At 41.1% G+C, this 20,760-nt stretch overlaps 1 protein-coding gene across 1 annotated transcript in view; it reads right to left on the minus strand.

The window, feature by feature from the left end:
• Positions 1-20,427, minus strand: part of LOC145823132 (uncharacterized) — a 53,959-nt gene extending 33,532 nt beyond the window's left edge. The window contains exon 1 of the mRNA XM_082922399.1: positions 20,260-20,427. Coding sequence (XP_082778525.1) covers positions 20,260-20,427 — 168 coding nt within the window. The remainder of the gene's footprint in view (positions 1-20,259) is intronic.
• Positions 20,428-20,760: the final 333 nt, after the last annotated feature.

Here is a 20,760-nt window from a genome sequence, read left to right on the forward strand (position 1 = left end):
ATAAATATAGTTAATGAAATAAAAATAATTAAAACAAGTGTTCTAACAACTATGTCAATTAATGATTTTAGCACATAGTGAAAATGTGAAATATAGCTATGGAAATTTAAATAAAATAAAGAGATAAGGAAAAGAGAGACAAACAAATTTATAGTGGTTCGGCTTTAACTCGGCCTACGTCCACTCCTCAACATTCACCTGAGATTTTTCACTATACTCTAGCTTTACAGGGTGCTAGCAACCTTTTCACAGATGGAGCAATCCTCCACAAATTTTACACAGACTTTTTAAGTCAAGAACACTGAGTGTACTACACTCTTACAAGGTTGAAAAGAATGTATTTTTGCTTTCACAGAAAGTTATAAGAATTATCTCTCAAAAATAGATATAAAAATAAAGCTTTGGTTTTTCTGTAAACCTCACACAAGAAAGATGGGTTTAAAGCTATAAGTTTCAGTGTATAATTTCTGAAAGAGGATGTAAACAAAGAATATTTTCTGATTTTTTTTTTGTAACTTGTTTACATTAGAGGCTTTGGTATATATAATGAAACTTATAGCCGTTTATAGCTGTTGTATTCATTTGAATATCTTTCACTCCATCATTACTAATTTGAATATCTTTCATTTGAACCTTTTGGCATGTTGTTGTACTGGACTGTTTGAACCTTTGTTTTTGGTTGTTTGAACCTCTGGTTTGGGCATTATTTTTTGGTTGAAATGAACTCCTGATTTAAGCAAATATTAAATACATTCAAACAATATTTAGGATAAAAGTTTATGTGAGAAATAATGTAACAAAATAAATTTTGATTTTATTTTTCTTTTTCAAATAAATTAAAACATAATTAAATAAATCATCAAAATAAATTTTGGATTCTATTTTTCTTTTTCAAATAAATTAAAATATAATTAAATAAATCATCAAAATAAATTTTGGATTCTATTTTTCTCTTTCAAATAAATTAAAACATAATTAAATAAATTATCAAAATAAATAAGTCTAACAAATAATAATAATAATAATAATAATAATAATAATAATAATAATTCATGTGTTTGATTTTAGTTTTTTGAATTTAATTTTTTGAAAACTGAATTTTTTATTTATCATATTTTTTTTTATTTTTAATGAATATTTTTTAAATTTAAGTAATTTTTTTACTTTTTTAGAGGTACTTTACTTAGATGTATCTAAATAGTAAAATATTTGTAAAAAAAATATTTTAAAAAATTAATAAATACACAAAAATATGAAAAATGTACTCTTTTTTTTTTGTATTTTTTTATATTTAGTGTATTTTTAAATGATTTTTTCACAAATATTATACTTTTTAAGTGTATTTATGTTAGGTGTGTCTAAATTTTTTTTAAAAAATGCTTAAGAAAATATTAAAATACGAAAAATAAAAAAGTAAAATTTTTTGAAAACTTTTTTTTGAAAACCAGAACCAAACAAGCTGAATAATTTTTTAAATGAACTAACTTACATTATTTTTCAGAAATATCAAATAATATCACCACAACAAGAATCTAAAAAGAATTGCAAATACGTTTGGCTTAGGCTTGATTTTTGTGAATTATTTGATAGAGAGGAATTAAATTAAATAATATAATTCCTTTATAAATTTTCTCAATTCGTTTGTGCACCATCACCCAGAGACATTAGAGGGGGCTTCAACTAAAAAAATGAGTAATTTCATTTTAGAGTATATTTAAAAAAATATTTACAGATTAATAATAAATTTTATACATATTAAAAAGTAGAATTATAAATTTTATCATACATTTTAATTAATTTTTAGAAAAATCTCGGACATGTTATTTTTTCTTAAAAAAAATTACATAGGCCACCTGTCAAGCTTTGTATCCTTTGTTTCATATTTATATAGGTAAGTATGATTACTAACATTACAAACATGGAAACCTATCATGTTCATCAAATCAGTTATGCTACATCAGAATTCCTTCTATCACGGCCTCTTCCATGGTGGTAATTGTTGACAATAATGTGTAGATGGGTGGTGGTACAATAACCACGGTGATATTGGGAGATAAATGAAAGAAAAGAAGAACATGCAGATAAATTAATAAAATTATTTTTAAAATGATATAAAAAAAGGCTATAGTATCCTTTTGTGTGTAAAAGAAATTAAATTGACGGTTGTGATTAATATACTTTTAAAAATTAAAATTTTAGTTTTAATTTAAGATATGAGTCAAATATTAAAGTTTAATTTGTAATAGGATTAAATTTTGACGTTATTTGTTAAGTAATTTTTCCCAACTTATTTCCTTATCGGTTATTCTTACCCCAGCAAAACAAATATAATCGTATAGTATACCTAATGGTTTGCTATAACAACTAGGGGTATATGCAGTGCGATTTGGATGATTTGAAAGTAAGATTATAAATCGAATGACAGATTAGTGGATTGACAAATTACGGTTTTAGCGGTTTTGGATAGATTGGTGGATTGAAAAATATTTTAATAAATTATCAAGTATTTACATAATATGTAATACAAATTCATATAATATTTTCATATATATAACATAAACTAATTTTACATAATATTTTTCATATATGTAACTATTAATTTGTAATAAATTTCACATATTAAATCTCTTATACTTATTTTTATTTTGATATTTCATTATAGATTAAAAAATATCTATACTAAATATTAAGCAAAAGGGGTTTTTAACCCCTAAGGCCTGTGGGAGCTTCAATATGCCAATCCTAATTTTTTAATTTTTTTTTTAAAAAAAAAAAAAATTAACCTCAGCATATTTATTAACTTTTTTCAACCCACAAGACTTTTTGACTTCTCTCATAATTACTGCAGTAACTTTTCCAAAACAAATAATTTGTATATTCAAAAAAATTTAAAACAAATATAAATATCTATATCTATATCTATCTATTTATTTATATCTATCTCTAACCCACAAGTTTTGTGGGAGTTTCAATATCTAAACCTTAATTTCTTAATTTTTTGGATTTTTTTTTGAAAAAAAAAAAACTTAGCACTTATTAAATTTTTCCAAATCTTTTAACTTCTCCAATACACACATTTCACATACCTATTGCAAACAGTGAGTCTTTTTTTTGTTTTCTCCTTCTTGACTTTTCACTTCTGCACTTTCAACTTCAGTGACCAAGTATGCAAACAGTAAGTCTTTTTTTTGTTTTCTCCTTCTTAACTTTTCTTTTTGTTTACTGTTTTAATATTATAGTTAGATAACTCATAAAAATATTTGTGATTTGTCTAACGAATAAAAAATTATAATTTGATTTTTTAATATGATTGAAATTAGATAAATATAAACCCTCACAAAGTGAAAAATGTGATTATAATTAGTTGAATGATTCTTTTTTTTTTAATGTGGTTGTAATTAGTTTAATAGTTCTTTTTTTTCATTTATTTATTTTATTATGGGAAAAATATGATGTGATTGTAGTTTGTTCAATGACTCTTTTTTTTAATATGATTGTTGTAGTTAGTTCACTGGTTTTTTTTACTATTTTAATTTTATTTTTGATTTTTTAATATGATTAAAATTAGATAAATATAAACCCTCACAAAGAGAAAAATGCGATTATAGTTAGTTAAATGATTTTTTTTTTTTAATGTGATTGTAGTTAGTTCAATAGTTTTTTTTCATTTATTTATTTTATTATGGGAAAAATGTGATGTAATTGTAGTTTGTTCAATGGCTCTTTTTTTTAATATAATTGTTGCAGTTAGTTCAATGGTTTTTTTTTTAATGTTATTTAATCTTTTTATTTACTATTTTAATTTTATTTTTAATATGATTGAAGTTAGATAAACATAAACACTCACAAAGGAAAAAAAATGTGATTGTAGTTAGTTCAATGATTCTTTTTTTTTTTTAATGTGATTGTAGTTAGTCAATGGTTCTTTTTTCCATTTATTTTTTTTTTAATTATGGGAAAAATGTGATGTAATTGTAGTGATGTAATTGTAGTTTGTTCAATGATTCTTTTTTTAATATGATTGAAGTTAGATAAATATAAACCCTCATAAACAGAAAAATGTGATTATAATTAGTTGAATTATTTTTTTTTTAATGTGATTGTAGTTAGTTTAATAGTTCTTTTTTTTCATTTATTTATTTTATTATGAGAAAAATGTGATGTGATTGTAGTTTGTTCAATGGTTTCTTTTTTTTTAATATGATTGTTGTAGTTAGTTCAATGGTTTTTTTTAATGTTATTTAATCTTTTTATTTACTATTTTAATTTTATTTTTAATATGATTGAAGTTAGATAAACATAAACACTCACAAAGAAAAAAATGTGATTGTAGTTAGTTTAATGGTTCTTTTTTTTTAATGTGATTGTAGTTAGTCGATGGTTCTTTTTTTCATTTATTTATTTTTTTATTATGGAAAAAATGTGATGTGATTGTAGTTTGTTCAATGGTTATTTTTTTTAATGTAATTTAATCTTTTATTTACTATTTTAATGGTTTTTCTTTACAATTATTTATGAAAAAAATATAATTGTAGTTAGATAGCATAAAAATATTTGTGATTTGATTTGATTTTTTTTCTGATTTGATTTTTAAAGTACCAATTATTGATACAACAGTGATGCATACCCCCAGTGGGGGTCGCACCCCCAGTGAGGTGTCGCACCCCCACTGGCTGAAATCCAAAAAAAAAAAAAAAAAAAAGAAAACAGTTTTTTTTTTTGTCAAATGATGGACTGCCACCTCACTTGGCAGTCCATCATTTGACAAAAAAAAAAACTGTTTTCTTTTTTTTTTTTTTTTTTTTGGATTTCAGCCAGTGGGGGTGCGACACCTCACTGGGGGTGCGACCCCCACTGGGGGTATGCATCACTGTTGCACTGGGGGTATGCATCACTGTTGAATCAACAGTGATGCATACCCCCAGTGGGGGTCGCACCCCCAGTGAGGTGTCGCACCCCCACTGGCTGAAATCCAAAAAAAAAAAAAAAAAAAAGAAAACAGTTTTTTTTTTGTCAAATGATGGACTGCCACCTCACTGGGGGTCGACCCCCAGTGGGTGTATGGGGCATTTCTGCCCCCAGTGGGGGTCGCACTGTATTTTGAAAAAAAAATTGTAATTGATTTTTTTAACTCATTGTGTTTTTTGAAAAAAAATTATTGTGTTTTTTTAACTATCAATTCACTTAATTTATGATTTGATTTTTACCTCACTGTGATTTTTGAAAAACAAAATGGATTGTACTCGTTAGGGTCACATAATGTACCAATTATTGATGATGATTAGATTATATTTTGACCCAAAAAAATTATAATTGATATTTTTAACTCACTATGTTTTTTGAAAAATAAATTATTGTGTTTTTTAATTATCAATTGACTTAATTTGTGATTGATTTTTTTAATAATTGATGATGATTAGATAGCATTAAAAAAATTGTGATTTGTATGATTGAAGTTATCTCCTTTTGTTTATAATTTTATTTTTTAAAACGATTGAAGTTAGCCAAATATTAACACTCACAAAAAGAAAAATGTGATTGTAGTTTGTTCAATGGTTCTAAATAATTCTATATCTATCTATACTATATGTTAAGCAAAAAGGGGTTTTTAACCCCAAGCCTTGTGGGAGCTCCAATCTCCCAATCTAAATTTCCTGATTTTTTTATTTTAAAAAAAAAATCTTAGCATTTATTAGCATCTCCCAACTCCCAAGTCTTACCCTCATAATAACACTTTAATGCATTAAGAACAAACATAAAAAAAATTCTTTGAAATCCAACACATATGAATTCCTTGAAAAGTTCCAACATATATGATTATTATCCCTCATAATAACACTTTAATGCATTAAGAACAAATATAAAAAAAAAAATTGAAAAATCCAACACATATGATTATTATTAAAATATTAAACTTTAATATAATATAAAAAAAAAAGACATTTAAAAAAAACATTTAAAAATCACAATTCACACACACACATATATATATATATATAATTGTAAACATAATAAAATAGGAGGACATTCATGTCTACACGTTTTTTTTTATAAGATCTCCTCCATTATAATAAGATAGCACTTTATTTCTCTCATCTTATAATCTATATATATGTATATATATATATTATTAAATATTATTATCTATATTATATATTAAGCAAAATGGAGGTTTTTGTTGGCATATTATAATCACCGAAAGTCACTTAGTATTTTATTAGCCGAAAGGCACTAGGGTCTGTAATCATTGTTATGCCCTTAGGGATCATCTTGTAATTGTCTTGTTTGTAAACCCTAATCTTCATCTATAAATAAGGGGTGATATCTCATCATACCCTAAGCTGATTATTCAAGCTTCATGGTATCAGAGCTTAATCTATAGGGTTTCGGCTCACCCTCGTTGGTAGACCTTTTCACCAACAACACTCTAGGGTTCGAAGCTTACCTGGGTGGATCTTCCTCAGCCGTCTTCCTCAGTCAATCTTCCTCAGTCGATCTCCTCATCCCCTCAGCTCGTCCTCCTCAGCCGTCTTCCTCGTCGACCTCCTCTGTCAACAGCACCGCAGCTCGGCCGACAGCACCGCAGCTCGTCTTCTTCGTCAGCTCAGTCGATCTCCTCATCCCCTCAGCTCGTCTTCCTCGTCACTCGGCCGACAGCACCGCAGCTCGGCGACCTCCTCCAGCCACTTCGTCGCTCGTCTCCTTCGTCGTCCTCTGATTTCCTCAGCCTCTGATCTCACTGTGGTATATAAATATATATATACCTATATATCCTGATATATATATATATATAAATAGAGCCGGATATATATATATATATATATATAGTTATATATAAAAGACATGTATAAATAAATCAATTTAAAAAAAAATCAAAAAAAAAATCAAAAAAAAATAATAAAAAAATAATAAAAAAAAATAAAAAATAAAAAAATATATAAATAAATAAATAAATAAATAAATAAAATGAAATAAAAAATATATATATATATATATTCAAAAAAAAAAAAAATCATTTCTTAATTTTTGTTATGTCTTTATAGTGGTCATTGTGCCTGTTATCTCACTACCACCTTCTGGGTTTGTGATTTCTACTAGTTTGTTGTGGGTTTGGTAGTATTGTATCCATGACAGATTCCACTAGTGTGTCCTCTTCGTCTCAAACACCAAAGAGTGAGAGTCTCATTCTACCTACTACCATGACTGAGAATCCCAACCCTAGTCTGAAAATCACCACCTCTCTATTTAATGGTCAGAACTACCTAGCATGGTCTCAAAGTTTGACTTTGTTTTTGAAAAGCAGAGGAAAGATGGGGTATGTTGATGGCAGGATACAGGCACCTAGTACCACTGACTCAGGTTATGACCAATGGGAGATTACCAACTCTTTGATTATGAGTTGGCTTATCCATTCGATGGTTCCAGAACTTGGTGAGGGCTACTTGTCTATGGAGACTGCCCAGGACATTTGGGAGGCTGTGGCTGTTACTTATTCCCGCAAAGGAAATTTTTCACAGGCATTTGAGTTGCGTCGCTCTATTGAGAGCACACTTCAGGGGGAGCAGACTGTTCTTCAGTACTTCACTTTCCTCACCAACGGCTGGAAACGCCTTGACCACCTGGAAGACTATAAACCCGTTTGCCCTACTGATTCTGTCGGGTACAAGAAGTTCATTGCTCGGGAACGGGTCTTTAAATTTTTGGCCGGCCTAAATATGGAGTATGATCCAGTTAGGGGTCGAGTTCTGAGTATGGACACCCTTCCTTCACTCCAGGAGGCATTTGCCTATGTACAAAATGAGGAGAGTCGTCGGTCAGCTATGATGTCCCCTGTCTCTACTGACCGTTCCGCATTACTGTCTACTCCTCGAGATGGCCTCAGCCTGCCTCCTCCATCTGCTGCTAAGGAGTCTGTATTCTGTGATTATTGCAAGAAGCCGCGGCATACTCGTGAGACATGTTGGAAGCTTCATGGGACTCCATCTGGGGGTCGGGGTGATCGGTCAGGTTCTCGAGGAGGTCGGTCAGGCCACTCTCGAGGACGTGGTTCCTATTCCCGGGCTCATCAGTCTAGTACAGTTGATACCCTTGATTCTAATTCTACTTCTGTTACCCAAGCTTCTGATACTGAGCTGGAAGATGCTTTGCGCCAATTGTTGGACCGCCGATCTTCTACTGCTCTCAGTACCGCTTCCTCGTCCTTTGCCCGCTCAGGTAGCTTAGCATATGTTCCTTGTGCTTTCCTGTGTCATACATCTTTGCCTTGGATTATTGATTCTGGTGCCTCAGATCATATGTCTGGCTCCTCTGATCTTTTCTCTGCCTATAAGCCCTCTTCAGGTCAGGACAAAGTTAGGATTGCCGATGGAACTGTTTCTTCCATTTCTGGAAAAGGTTTAGTCCAAGTCACTCCTACCATGTATCTATCTTCTGTTCTCCATGTTCCCAAGTTTTCTGTTAATCTGTTATCCTTAAGTCGTCTTACCCAGGATTTGAATTGTTGTGTGACGTTTTTTCCTGATCATTGTCTTTTTCAGGACCTTGTCACGGGGAGGACGATTGGTAGTGGTAGTGCAGAAAATGGTCTCTACTTCCTAGATCAACCGGACAAACTTGCTTATTCTTCCACCACGTCTTCTACTACTTCCGCTGATGTATGGTTGTGGCATCGGCGTCTTGGGCATACCTCATTTCATTTACTTAAGCATTTATTTCCTTCTAGTTTCGCAAATCATCATGTGTCTGACTTTCTTTGTGAGTCTTGTCAACTTGGAAAACAACATAGAGCTTCTTTTGCTCCCAGTTTGAATAAAAGCTTAGTTCCTTTTTCATTAATACATTCTGATGTTTGGGGGCCCTCTCGTGTTCTGTCTGTGAAAGGTCATCGCTGGTTTGTTACATTTATTGATGATTTTTCTCGTGCTACTTGGGTGTATCTCATGAAAGATAAGAGTGAAGTTTTCTCTGTGTTTCGCACTTTTCATAAGATGATTTGTACTCAGTTTGGGGCCACTATCAAAATATTTCGTTCTGATAATGGCGGGGAATACATAGATTCTGGGTTAGAACAATATTTCTCTACTCATGGCATTATCCATCAGACCTCTTGCACCAATACCCCTCAACAAAATGGGGTGGCCGAACGCAAGAATCGGCATCTTCTTGACATAGCTCGGTGCATGTGTTTTTTTATGCACGTGCCTCAACCCTATTGGGGCGACGCTGTTCTCACCGCTGCCCATCTTATTAATCGTCTCCCTACCCAGATCTTGGACAAAAAGGCTCCGCTTCACGTCCTCCTCGGTTCTCAGTCCTTGTTTTCTATTCCTCCCAAAATATTTGGTTGTGTCTGTTTTGTCCATAATCACTCTCCCTCTCGTGGTAAGTTGGACCCTCGCTCCCTCAAGTGTGTTTTCCTTGGTTATTCTCCTACTCAAAAGGGGTATAAATGTTACCACCCTTCTTCTCGTAAGTGGTTTGTGTCCATAGATGTCACTTTCTTTGAGTCCCAGTCCTATTTCTTGTCCTCTCCTGTGTCACCGTCCTCATTTCCGGGGGAGCCTTGGTGTGAAGTGAGTCCTGTGTCTCCTATGGTAGAAGTGAGTCCTGTGCCTCCTATGGTAGAACCAGTTGTTCTTGCACCCCCCCTCTTCCACTGGAACTATAGAACCCACTGTCACCAAGAATAAGGATGGGCATGTTTATGTCCGGGACATCGACAGAAAACAAGTTAACTGGATACAAGGGACCGTTTCTGCTACTCCACTGCCATCTCCTGCTTCTGATGAGAGTCTAGGTAACTTTGAATCTCGTGAGTCCATTGATCTTGATGTTCCTATTGCCAAAAGGAAGGGTGTGAGATCTTGTACTCAACATCCTATCTCACAGTTTGTATCATACTCTCATTTGTCATCCTCATATAGAGCGTTTGTGTCCAATATTTCCTCTGTTAGCATTCCTAACCATTTTCAGGATGCTCTTGCTATCTCTGAGTGGAAACTAGCCATGATTGAGGAAATGAAAGCACTTAGGAAGAATGGCACTTGGGAATTGACTGAGTTACCTACGGGCAAACGACCTGTGGGCTGTAAATGGGTATATACTGTGAAACACAAAGCAGATGGGTCTATTGAGCGTTACAAGGCAAGACTTGTGGCAAAAGGGTTTACTCAGACATATGGCATTGATTATCAGGAGACCTTCGCACCCGTGGCTAAAATGAATTCAGTCAGAGTACTTCTCTCTCTAGCAGCTAATCTAGATTGGCCGCTTTATCAGTTTGATGTCAAGAATGCTTTTCTCCATGGTGACCTCGAAGAAGAAGTATATATGGACATTCCTCCGGGTTTTGAGGATCATCAAACAGAAGGGAAAGTATGCAAACTTCGGAAGTCGTTATATGGTCTCAAACAGTCTCCAAGGGCTTGGTTTGAAAGATTCACTCAGGCTATGTTTAAATATGGTTTCAAACAAAGTCAGGCAGATCACACATTGTTTGTGAAACATTCCTCATGCGGTAAGACTACAGCACTTATTGTTTATGTAGATGACATAGTTCTTACAGGCAATGATAGTGGAGAAATACCTCTGTTGAAAAAATACTTAGCCAAAGAGTTTGAAATCAAAGACTTGGGAAGCTTGAAGTATTTTCTGGGAATTGAAGTTGCTCGCTCTAAGGATGGGATATTTATCTCACAGAGAAAATATGTGCTTGACCTGTTGAAGGAAACTGGGATGCTTGGCTGCAAGGCATGTGCCACCCCACTGGAACCCAATCAAAAATTGGGAGATGATGAAGGAGGAGAAGTTGTGGATAAGGGGAGCTATCAACGATTAGTGGGTAAGCTCATTTACCTATCTCACTCCCGTCCTGATATTGCTGTTGCTGTCAGTATAGTTAGTCAGTTTATGCATGCTCCTCGTCAGATTCACTTTGAGGCTGTCATGAGAATCTTGAAGTATTTAAAGTCTGCTCCTGGTAAGGGTCTGTATTTTTCAAAGTATGATCATCTTCGTGTAGAAGCCTATACAGATGCTGACTGGGCTGGGTCAGTAACTGATAGGAGATCAACTTCAGGGTATTGTACATTTGTCGGCGGCAACCTAGTTACTTGGAGGAGTAAGAAACAAAATGTGGTTGCCAGGTCAAGTGCTGAAGCTGAGTTTAGAGCTATGGCACAAGGTGTGTGTGAACTTTTATGGATCAAATTATTGTTGAGTGATCTCGGTATTGCTCAGACGGACTCCATGCGGTTATATTGTGATAATAAGGCCGCCATCAACATTGCTCACAATCCAGTTCAACATGACAGGACGAAACATGTTGAGATTGATCGCCACTTCATTAAGGAGAAACTCACTAGTGGTACCATTTGTACTCCTTTTGTTCAGTCTGGTGACCAACTTGCTGACATTCTCACCAAAGGACTTGGGAATAAACCGTTTCATGACATATTAGGCAAGTTGGGCATGAGAGATATCTTCGCACCAGCTTGAGGGGGAGTGTTGGCATATTATAATCACCGAAAGTCACTTAGTATTTTATTAGCCGAAAGGCACTAGGGTCTGTAATCATTGTTATGCCCTTAGGGATCATCTTGTAATTGTCTTGTTTGTAAACCCTAATCTTCATCTATAAATAAGGGGTGATATCTCATCATACCCTAAGCTGATTATTCAAGCTTCAGTTTTAACCCCAAACCTTGTGGGAGCTTCAATATCCCAATCTAAATTTCTTGATTTTTTTATTTTTAAAAAAAAATCTTAGTATTTATTAACATCTCCCAACTCCCAAATCTTACCCTCATAACAACACTTTAATGCATTAAGAACAAGCATAAATTTTTTTTTTGAAATCCAACACATATGAATTTCTTGAAAAGTTCCAACACATATGATTATTATCTCTCATTGAGAGGGTGAATTGTGATCTGGAGTTGGGCCGAGGTAACGGCCGAGCAAGTTGAGGGCCCAACGGTGCATGGGTCCGAAATGATCGACTTTTTGCCCAAAGTGGGCTGCCAGAACTTGGGCCGGGCAGAGTACGGGCTGAGTGTCACCCCGGACCGGACAGAAACTGCTCGGTAAGGCAGTGCTCGGTCGGACCAGGATGCTCGGTCCGAGGATGGCCAGAGCCGGATTGGCCGAGTGACCGGCGCCCAGGAAGGCGTGGACAACCGAGGAAGTTGAGTGACCGGTGCCCGGAAAGGCGTGGTCAGCCGAGGAGACTGTATGACCGGCAGGAAGGCCGATCAAAGTAAGTATCCGGGCTAGGCTCGACCGGGATGCCGCTTAGCCCGGTCCTCCGTGTGTTTATCCAGTTAGGCGCATGAAGTATGAAGCATGGTATGACCGAGGTAGGGCAGCTCGGCTGCCGAGCTCCAGCTGTGATGACAGGTAGTTGAGATTAGGTGATGAATGGCATGGTTTATGCTGACAGATGGGATAGCAGAGCCACATGTCAAGAGATGACAGGGAGTGGATATGGGGCTCAGTAGGTATATAAGCATGTCTGCGCCCCCCATACGCGACACATGAACACTTTTGTAAGGAATTCTTACACTCAAATACTCTCTCCCTTCGCTCTATCCATCCTAAGGTGTGTGCTAACTTGACCGTCGGAGGGTTTTTCCGGCCACACACCGCCGGGTAGCTCACCATTACTTGCTCGCAGGTGATCGGACGTCGACGGAGCTCGGAAGAAAGGAGTACGGGCTTGCCGGAATATTTGCTCCCCGTACAATTGGCGCCGTCTGTGGGAAGCTTGACAGACAAAACCTTGTCTTCCAGGTTCGTCTGATCGCCGACCATGGCAAACAACGACGAGTTTCCGTTGTCCGCCATCGACGGAGCCACCCCGGAGTATACCCGAAGGAGAGAGGGACCTCCTGCTGTCCACCCAATGGCTGACTTGGGAATGCCCATTGGCAGACAGTCAGGAGACGTGCGGGATAAGCGCGGAAGGAGTCATGGTCATTCACGGAGTCCAGATGGTCACCGGCGGAGGAGAGACTCGCACGCCAGGCGACTGGAAAACAAGTTAAAGGACCAAGACGCTGTCATCAGGCGGATGGCGGCGGAGATGGAGGATCTTAAGCGGCATGTCAAAGGGAAAGGTGTAGCTGGAGTGGGAGACCACAGTGAGCGCACCCCATCCCACCGGTCAGGCGATCAGAGTCAGCGACGTACTCAGTCCATTTCCATCACCAGAAGTTACCAGGTTGGTGATTCCGACGTGCATGCAGAAAAGTCTAGCGCGCAAGACAGCACCTACAAACCCTCACGTCCGGCGACGACGTCGAGGTACTCATACTCCGCTCAGTCAGAGGATTTACGGGCGGTCTTAAAGGAGCGGGCCCGCCGGCACGAAGCACAGAGGATACCTGCTTTCCAGCGGTTATCCTATGGGGTTCACGCCAATGAGGAGGTCGGAATGCCTCCACCCCGCATAGTAGTTCCACTCTTCGAAGATATGGACTTGGCCAGGCTGAGTGCCACACCTTTTTCCCTGGAAATTGAGACAACACCACTTCCGGTAGGCTTCCACCAACCTAAGTTCACACTCTATGACGGAAAAACCGACCCTTACATGCATGTGAGTCACTTCCGTCAGGTTATGGCCGGACATAGGCGGAATGACGGACTTATGTGCCTAATCTTCCCGTCAAGTTTGGGCGAGCTGGGCTTAAAGTGGTTCGAGAGGTTGCCGGAAGGGAGCATACAAAGGTGGCATCAGTTGGCCGAAGCGTTTGTTACGCGCTTCAAAACCAACACAAAAACACCAAAGGAAGTCGATCACTTGTTAAGTGTCAAGATGGAACCGTGCGACACACTGAAGGCGTACAATTCAAGGTATTGGGAAACCTTCAACGAGATCTTAGACTGCCCGGTCAACCTTGCAATCACGCAGTATAAGCGCGGTCTCCCGGTCGGACATAGACTGCGGGACTCGCTTACCATGCACCAGCCGACCTCCATGGGCCAGCTCATGCAGCACATTAATGAGCACATCCGTGTGGAGGATGACGCGTCGGCTTCTACCATGAAAGCCAGTCCGGTCGTAGCAGACAAGAAGACAGCAGGCAAAGTGCACGTAGTTGGGCAAGAGTCCAGCCGCTCAAGTGACCGAGCAGAGGAACCAGACCGGGGTTCCAATCGTAAAAACCGGGGTAGAGGACGTCGGAATGACCGGGATGACTACCCCCAGGATGACGTAGAGGACGCAAACAAAAGAATGAAGGCGAGGACTGGCATAACCACGGTCTTCAAGATTCCAATCTATCGCATACTTAGTGAAATCCGAGACGAGGAGTATGTCCGGTTTCCTGCTAAGTTGGGCGATGGACAAAAGGGCTACAATCCGCGGTATCGTTGCACGTTCCACCGGGAGAGAGGCCACCGGACTGAGGATTGTTTGCCTTTGCGACAACACTTGGAAGAACTGGTTGCGGCCGGACATCTGGACCTTTACATTGATGGCGGCGTGAAACCGAATCAGGCTCCGGTCGATCCCAGGGGACAGGATGACCGAGATGCACCACCACAAGGAGTTATTAATGTCATCCACGGCATCGTGGAACCGGAGCGTGTTTGCGAACTCCGGGGCATGATCAAGAAGGTAGAGCATATGAGGGAAGTTTTGTCGGTACAGCCTGCCATCAAAAGGAGGAAGGCAGAAGAGAAAGACGTGATTAGTTTCACCTCAAGGGATTTAGAGCGTATCCAGACGCCGCACAACGATGCTCTTGTAGTAACACTACGCGTCAAAGAATTTGATGTTAGACGGATCTTGATCGATCAGGGAAGCTCGGTCGAGATCATGTATTATGATGCGTTCAAACAACTCAAACTTCGTGAGACAGACTTGGCTCCGGCTACTTCGCCATTGGTTGGATTCAACTCGCAACCGGAGTGGCCTTTGGGAAAGATAATCCTGCCGATCAAAGCGGGATCCGTGGTCAAACAAGTTAAGTTTTGGGTGCTGCAAGTGCCTTCGACGTACAACCTTATCCTTGGAAGGGGATGGCTACACGCCATGCAAGCTGTGGCATCAACTTTTCACCAAGTAATGAGATTCCCCTCGGCTATGGGGGCAATCGAGGAGATTTGGGGCGATCAGGTCATGTCCAAACAGTGCTTCGTGGCGGTCAACGGAAGCCGGGCTGCCAAAGGATTCGTTCAAATGATTGAGGGACCGGAGGACCAGGGTGTCTTGGATGATGTAGGCACCAAGGCCGAGGATAAGGCTGTAGAAGAATTGGTTGAAGTGCGGATTGATACCGAGCAGCCGGACAAATTTTTCTTGCTCGGTTCAGGTCTCACGGCCATAGAGAGGACCGAGATGATTGAGTTTTTGATGGCGAATATTGAAGTCTTTGCATGGTCGCCTTACGACATGCCTGGCCTTGACCCAAGTTTTATCTGCCATCACCTCAATGTCTTCCCTGGAGCAAAGCCAGTCATCCAGCGAACAAGGAGATCGACGTTGCATCACGCCGAGGTAGTTGCTGATGAGGTAAAGAATCTGCTTGACGCACGAGCAATTCAGGAAGTGCACTATCCTCGGTGGATTTCCAACACAGTAGTGGTGCCTAAGAAGAATGGGAAGTGGCGAGTTTGTGTCGACTACAAGACAGTCAACCGAGCTTGTCCCAAAGACAACTTCCCTTTGCCGCGCATCGACCAGCTAGTGGACTTGACGGCTGGACACAACAAGCTCAGTTTCTTGGATGCGTACCGCGGCTATCACCAGATCGCCATGCATGGGCCTGACCGAGAAATCACCTCTTTCACAACTCCAAGGGGACTCTTTTGCTATCGAGTTATGCCCTTTGGTTTGAAAAACGCCGGGGCAACCTTTCAGAGGATGGTGACCAAAATGTTTGCTCCTTTGCTCGGCCGGACAATAGAGGCTTACATCGATGATATGGTGGTAAAGAGCCGACATGAGGCAAACCATTTGTCCGACTTAGCCGAGATGTTTGCCATTCTGAAGAAGCACAAGTTGTGCTTGAACGCCTCAAAGTGTGCCTTTGGCGTGGGATCCGGAAAATTTTTGGGATTCTTAGTCACGAACCGAGGCATCGAAGCAGACCCTACTCAGATCAGAGCCGTGCAAGAGTTGAAGCAGCCCAGATCGGCTAAGGACGTGCAGCATCTGGCCGGGATGGCCGCCGCGCTTAATCGATTTATAAGTCGGTCATCAGATCGCTGCCGCCCTTTCTTTCAAGCATTGAAGTCAAAGTTCTCATGGGATGAAGAGTGTGACCGAGCTTTGGCCGAGCTCAAGGATTATTTGTCTTCTCCGCCGCTGTTGGTTACACCAGAGCCGGGTGAGGAACTCTACCTTTACCTTGCCGTCTCCCAGCACGCAGTAAGCGCGGTGTTAGTCCGAGCTGAAGGAATCAAGCACCTCCCGATTTTTTATGTCAGCAAAACTTTGTTACCGGCAGAATCAAGGTACTTGCCGTTGGAGAAGCTTGCCCTGGCCTTGATGATGGCTTCAAGAAAATTGACGCACTATTTTCGCCCATACCATCATCGTTTTGACCGAGTTTCCCCTCAAGGCTTTGTTTGAACGCGCGGACTTTTCAGGCCGAATTCTAAAGTGGGCGGTCGAGTTGGGACAGTTTGATGTAAAGTTCCAGCCGCGCACCGCCGTCAAAGCCCAAACCTTGGTAGATTTTGTCGCCGAGTTCTCACCTGGCACTCATCCGGTTTGCCCGGTCGACATTGCCGAGGCAGATGATGAGATGCACGCAATGCCAACCGAGGAACAACCAATTGAATTAGGTAGCGCCGCGGAGTTAGCGCGCACCATCAAAGTTCCCTCAGTTTGCACGGTCATACCACCCGGTGATGCGATGACGAAGTTGTGTATCACCAATTCATCCACTCTGTCCGGTACCGCATCACCGAGGGGGGACGAAATTGAACCACACCGCTCAAAACTTGATGATTCGCCTACGGACTTGGGCATTCCGAACCAACTTGCTGAGTCCGGTGCCGAATCATCAAGGGGGGAAGGCATGGTTCCACATAGCTCAGAACCTGCGGCCGGCTTCACACCGCAACCTGATGATTCGCCTACGGACTTAAGCATTACAGAACAACTTGCTGAGTCCGGTGTCGAATCACCAAGGGGCACTGAATTTGAACCGGTCAACACCGAACTTGACACCGCACAGCCGAGCAGTTGTGATCCCATTGCCCTTCGCAATTCTCAGGACCCATCTGACTGCTGGAAGCTTTTTGTGGGGGACATGTGGAAGCTTTTCGTTGATGGAGCGTCCAACCGCCATGGTGCCGGCCTAGGTATTGTTCTTATATCCCCGGATGGCCTAACCATTGAACATTCTATAACGCTTGGCTTCCCGGCGTCTAACAACGAGGCTGAGTACGAGGCACTTCTCGCCGGGCTCAGGAGCGCAATTCAAATGAAGGCTGCCGAGCTCCTGGTGTACAGTGATTCCCAGCTTGTGGTTAACCAAGTTTCTGGGATTTATGAAGCAAAGGATGAAAGGATGGCGAAGTACCAAGCTCTGGTTAGGGAGCATATCAAGTAGTTTGAGGCAATTAGAGTCCAACAAATTGGCCGGGAAGACAACAGCCGAGCTGATGAACTGGCCGGTCTCGCTTCTATGGTGGATAATACTTGTCCAAACCCTCTTTTGATTGACTTTCTTCCGCGGCCAAGCATTGAACCCGCCGGGCAGACAGATGTACTCTGCGCCGCGCTTGGTCCCTCTTGGATGGACCCCTTGATTTTGTTCCTCAGAGACCGGACTCTTCCAACTGACAAGAAAGAAGCACACAAAATCAGGGTGAAGTCAGAGCGGTTTTGGCTCTCTTCATCTGGCGCGTTATATAAGAAGTCCTTCACTGGTCCTTATTTAAAGTGCGTGCACCCGAATAGTGTGGAGGCCTTCTTGTACGAAATTCATGAAGGCATTTGTGGCAGCCACATAGGAGGCAGGTCCTTGGCCTACCGCGTTATATCGCAGGGATACTGGTGGCCGTGCATGCAGTCCGACGCACAAAAATATGTCCGCAAGTGCGAAAAATGCCAGAAATTTGCCCATCAGATCCACCAGCCTGCCAGGGAACTTCTTCCCCTCACCAGTCCTTGGCCTTTCGCCATATGGGGGCTAGATATAGTGGGACCACTGCCAACAGCACCGGGCAACCGAAAATTCTTCATCACGACCACAGATTACTTCACAAAGTGGGTTGAAGCTGAGCCCTTGGCAACCATCAAAGAGAAAGACGTGAAGCGATTTGTCTGGCAGAACGTGGTCACGCGGTTTGGCGTCCCCAAGATTTTGATCTCTGACAACGGCACCCAGTTTGACGGTCGCCTATTCAGAGGATTTTGTGAAGATTTGAAGATAGAATTCTACAACTCCACCCCGGCCTACCCGCAGTCCAATGGTCAAGCCGAAGCATCGAACAAGACTATACTGGACGGGTTGAAGAAATGGCTGGAAAAGGCCAAGGGAAAATGGGCTGAGGAATTGCCCAGTGTCCTTTGGGCATACCGAACAACCCCGTGACGTTCAACCGGGGAAACTCCATTTGCTTTGGCTTACGGCATGGAGGCGGTCATACCCTTGGAAGTTGAAATGCCCACCCTCAGAACCGAGAGTTTTGAGCCCGAGCTAAATGCCGAGGCTATTGCCTTGGAGCTGGACCTAGCGGAAGAGCGCCGGGAGAAAGCCCTCATCCATGTGGCCGCCTACCAACAGGAGCTCTCCAAGAAGTATAACAAAACAGTGCACCCCAGACCGTTCAAAGTTGGAGATTGGGTTTTGAGGAAGATTATGGGCAACACCCTGGTGCCAGGAGAAGGCAAACTAGGGGCAAATTGGGAAGGACCCTACAAGATCACTGGTCTGGCTGGCAAGGGGGCTTACCACTTGGAAGATCTAGAGGGAAGAGCCATACCCCAGCCATGGAATGCGGCCAACTTGAAACTGTATTATTTTTAAGCTTTTGCTTTCTTGTGTAAAGAAATTTTTTGACTTGCAAAGCAGAATGTAATCCTTTTTTGTCAATTTACAGAAGTAATATTGCTTTAGCATTTGGACTTTCATTTAATGTTAAGAACCAAGATGATCTACTCCGGTTGGGAGAGTTGGTGTTTTGTCCAGCTTAGGATTCCCAACCGAGATGATGTGCTCCGGTTGGAAGAGTTGGTGTTTTGTCCAACTTCGGATTCCCAACCGAGATGATGTACTCCGGTTGGAAGAGTTGGTGTTTTGTCCAACTTAGGATTCCCAACCGAGATGATGTGCTCCGGTTGGACGAGTTGGTGTTTTGTCCAACTCCGGATTCCCAACCGAGATGATGTACTCCGGTTGGAAGAGTTGGTGTTTTGTCCAACTTAGGATTCCCAACCGAGATGATATGCTCCGGTTGGACGAGTTGGTGTTTTGTCCAACTCCGGATTCCCAACCGAGATGATGTACTCCGGTTGGAAGAGTTGGTGTTTTGTCCAACTTAGGATTCCCAACCGAGATGATATGCTCCGGTTGGACGAGTTGGTGTTTTGTCCAACTCCGGATTCCCATCCGAGATGATGTACTCCGGTTGGAAGAGTTGGGGACTTGTCCAACTTAGGATTCCCAACCGAGATGGTGTACTCCGGTTGGAAGTGTTGATTTTTCAACTTTGTTACAACCGAGATAGTTATTTCGGTTCATGGATTTGTTTTGTTATGCTGAAATGCTTCGACCGTGTTATGGATTCCGGTCGACAGTGTTCAAACAATGATTTATGCCGAGATGTTTCGCTGAATATAGATTGGATGACAACCATGCAAACACTTGGCAAAATTTGGCTTTTTCATTGATAAGAAGATGGATACAAAAGGTGGGGACATAGCCCGGTTACATCAAAAAGCGCTGAGGCAAAAGTACAAAAAGAAAACTAAACTAAGGGGGATAGGTTGGTGAATTCATCCTCGCCGGCATCCAGGTTGATGGCTGGACTTGCTTCTTGGGCGCCGGGCTCCTCGTTGCCGGGTTGCTCCTGCACCTCGGCCTCCTCCGCCTCGGAATCTGTCTCGCCGCCTCCCTCTTCAAGTCCCTCCTCGGCCTCAGCTTGCAAAGCGCTGAAGACGTCGTTTGCATAAGGCACGAGGTAGACCGGTAGCGAAGCTGGAGGAGGGTTGGCAAATACGTCGGTGTCAGAGCCCTGGCCGAGGTGTTCGCAGGCTGACTTCCAACCGGCCTTGAAGTAGATGTCTTGTGTTGCAAAGACCTGCTTCTTATAACTCTGCTCGGCCTCGTTAAAGCCGGCATTGTTGGCAGCCCGGCAAGCCTTCTTCTTCGACTTCTTCAAGGCGTCCACCTCGGTCTGGAGTTCGTTTTGTTTTTTGTTGGCCGCCTCCAGCTGACCAAGCAGTCTGCTATTGTCTGCGTTGGCCATCGCAAGGGATGACTTAGCCCGGCCCAGCTCGGCCTGAAGGCTCTCCACCTGGCTGGCTGTGTCGTTGGCCTTCTGCCGGAGTCTGTGGATACGCTCCATGACCAAGTGCTGCTTTTGGATGGCCTGCAAAATTAGAATTGGATCAGAGAAGAAACCGTGCAAACACTCGCGAAAATTGAAACAGATTGAACTTCTTACCCTGGTCATGGACTTCACGGCGGATTTGACCAGCCGGGTGTCAGGGACATGGTCACTTCCAACCACATCGCTGGGAAGCAGCAAAGCCTTGGAGAGATCGAAGGCGAGTAAGTGCTCCTTGTCTCCCTTGATCGA

Source organism: Camellia sinensis, chromosome 1, assembly GCF_055761805.1.
Source record: "Camellia sinensis isolate YWXY chromosome 1, ASM5576180v1, whole genome shotgun sequence".
NCBI lineage: Eukaryota > Viridiplantae > Streptophyta > Magnoliopsida > Ericales > Theaceae > Camellia > Camellia sinensis.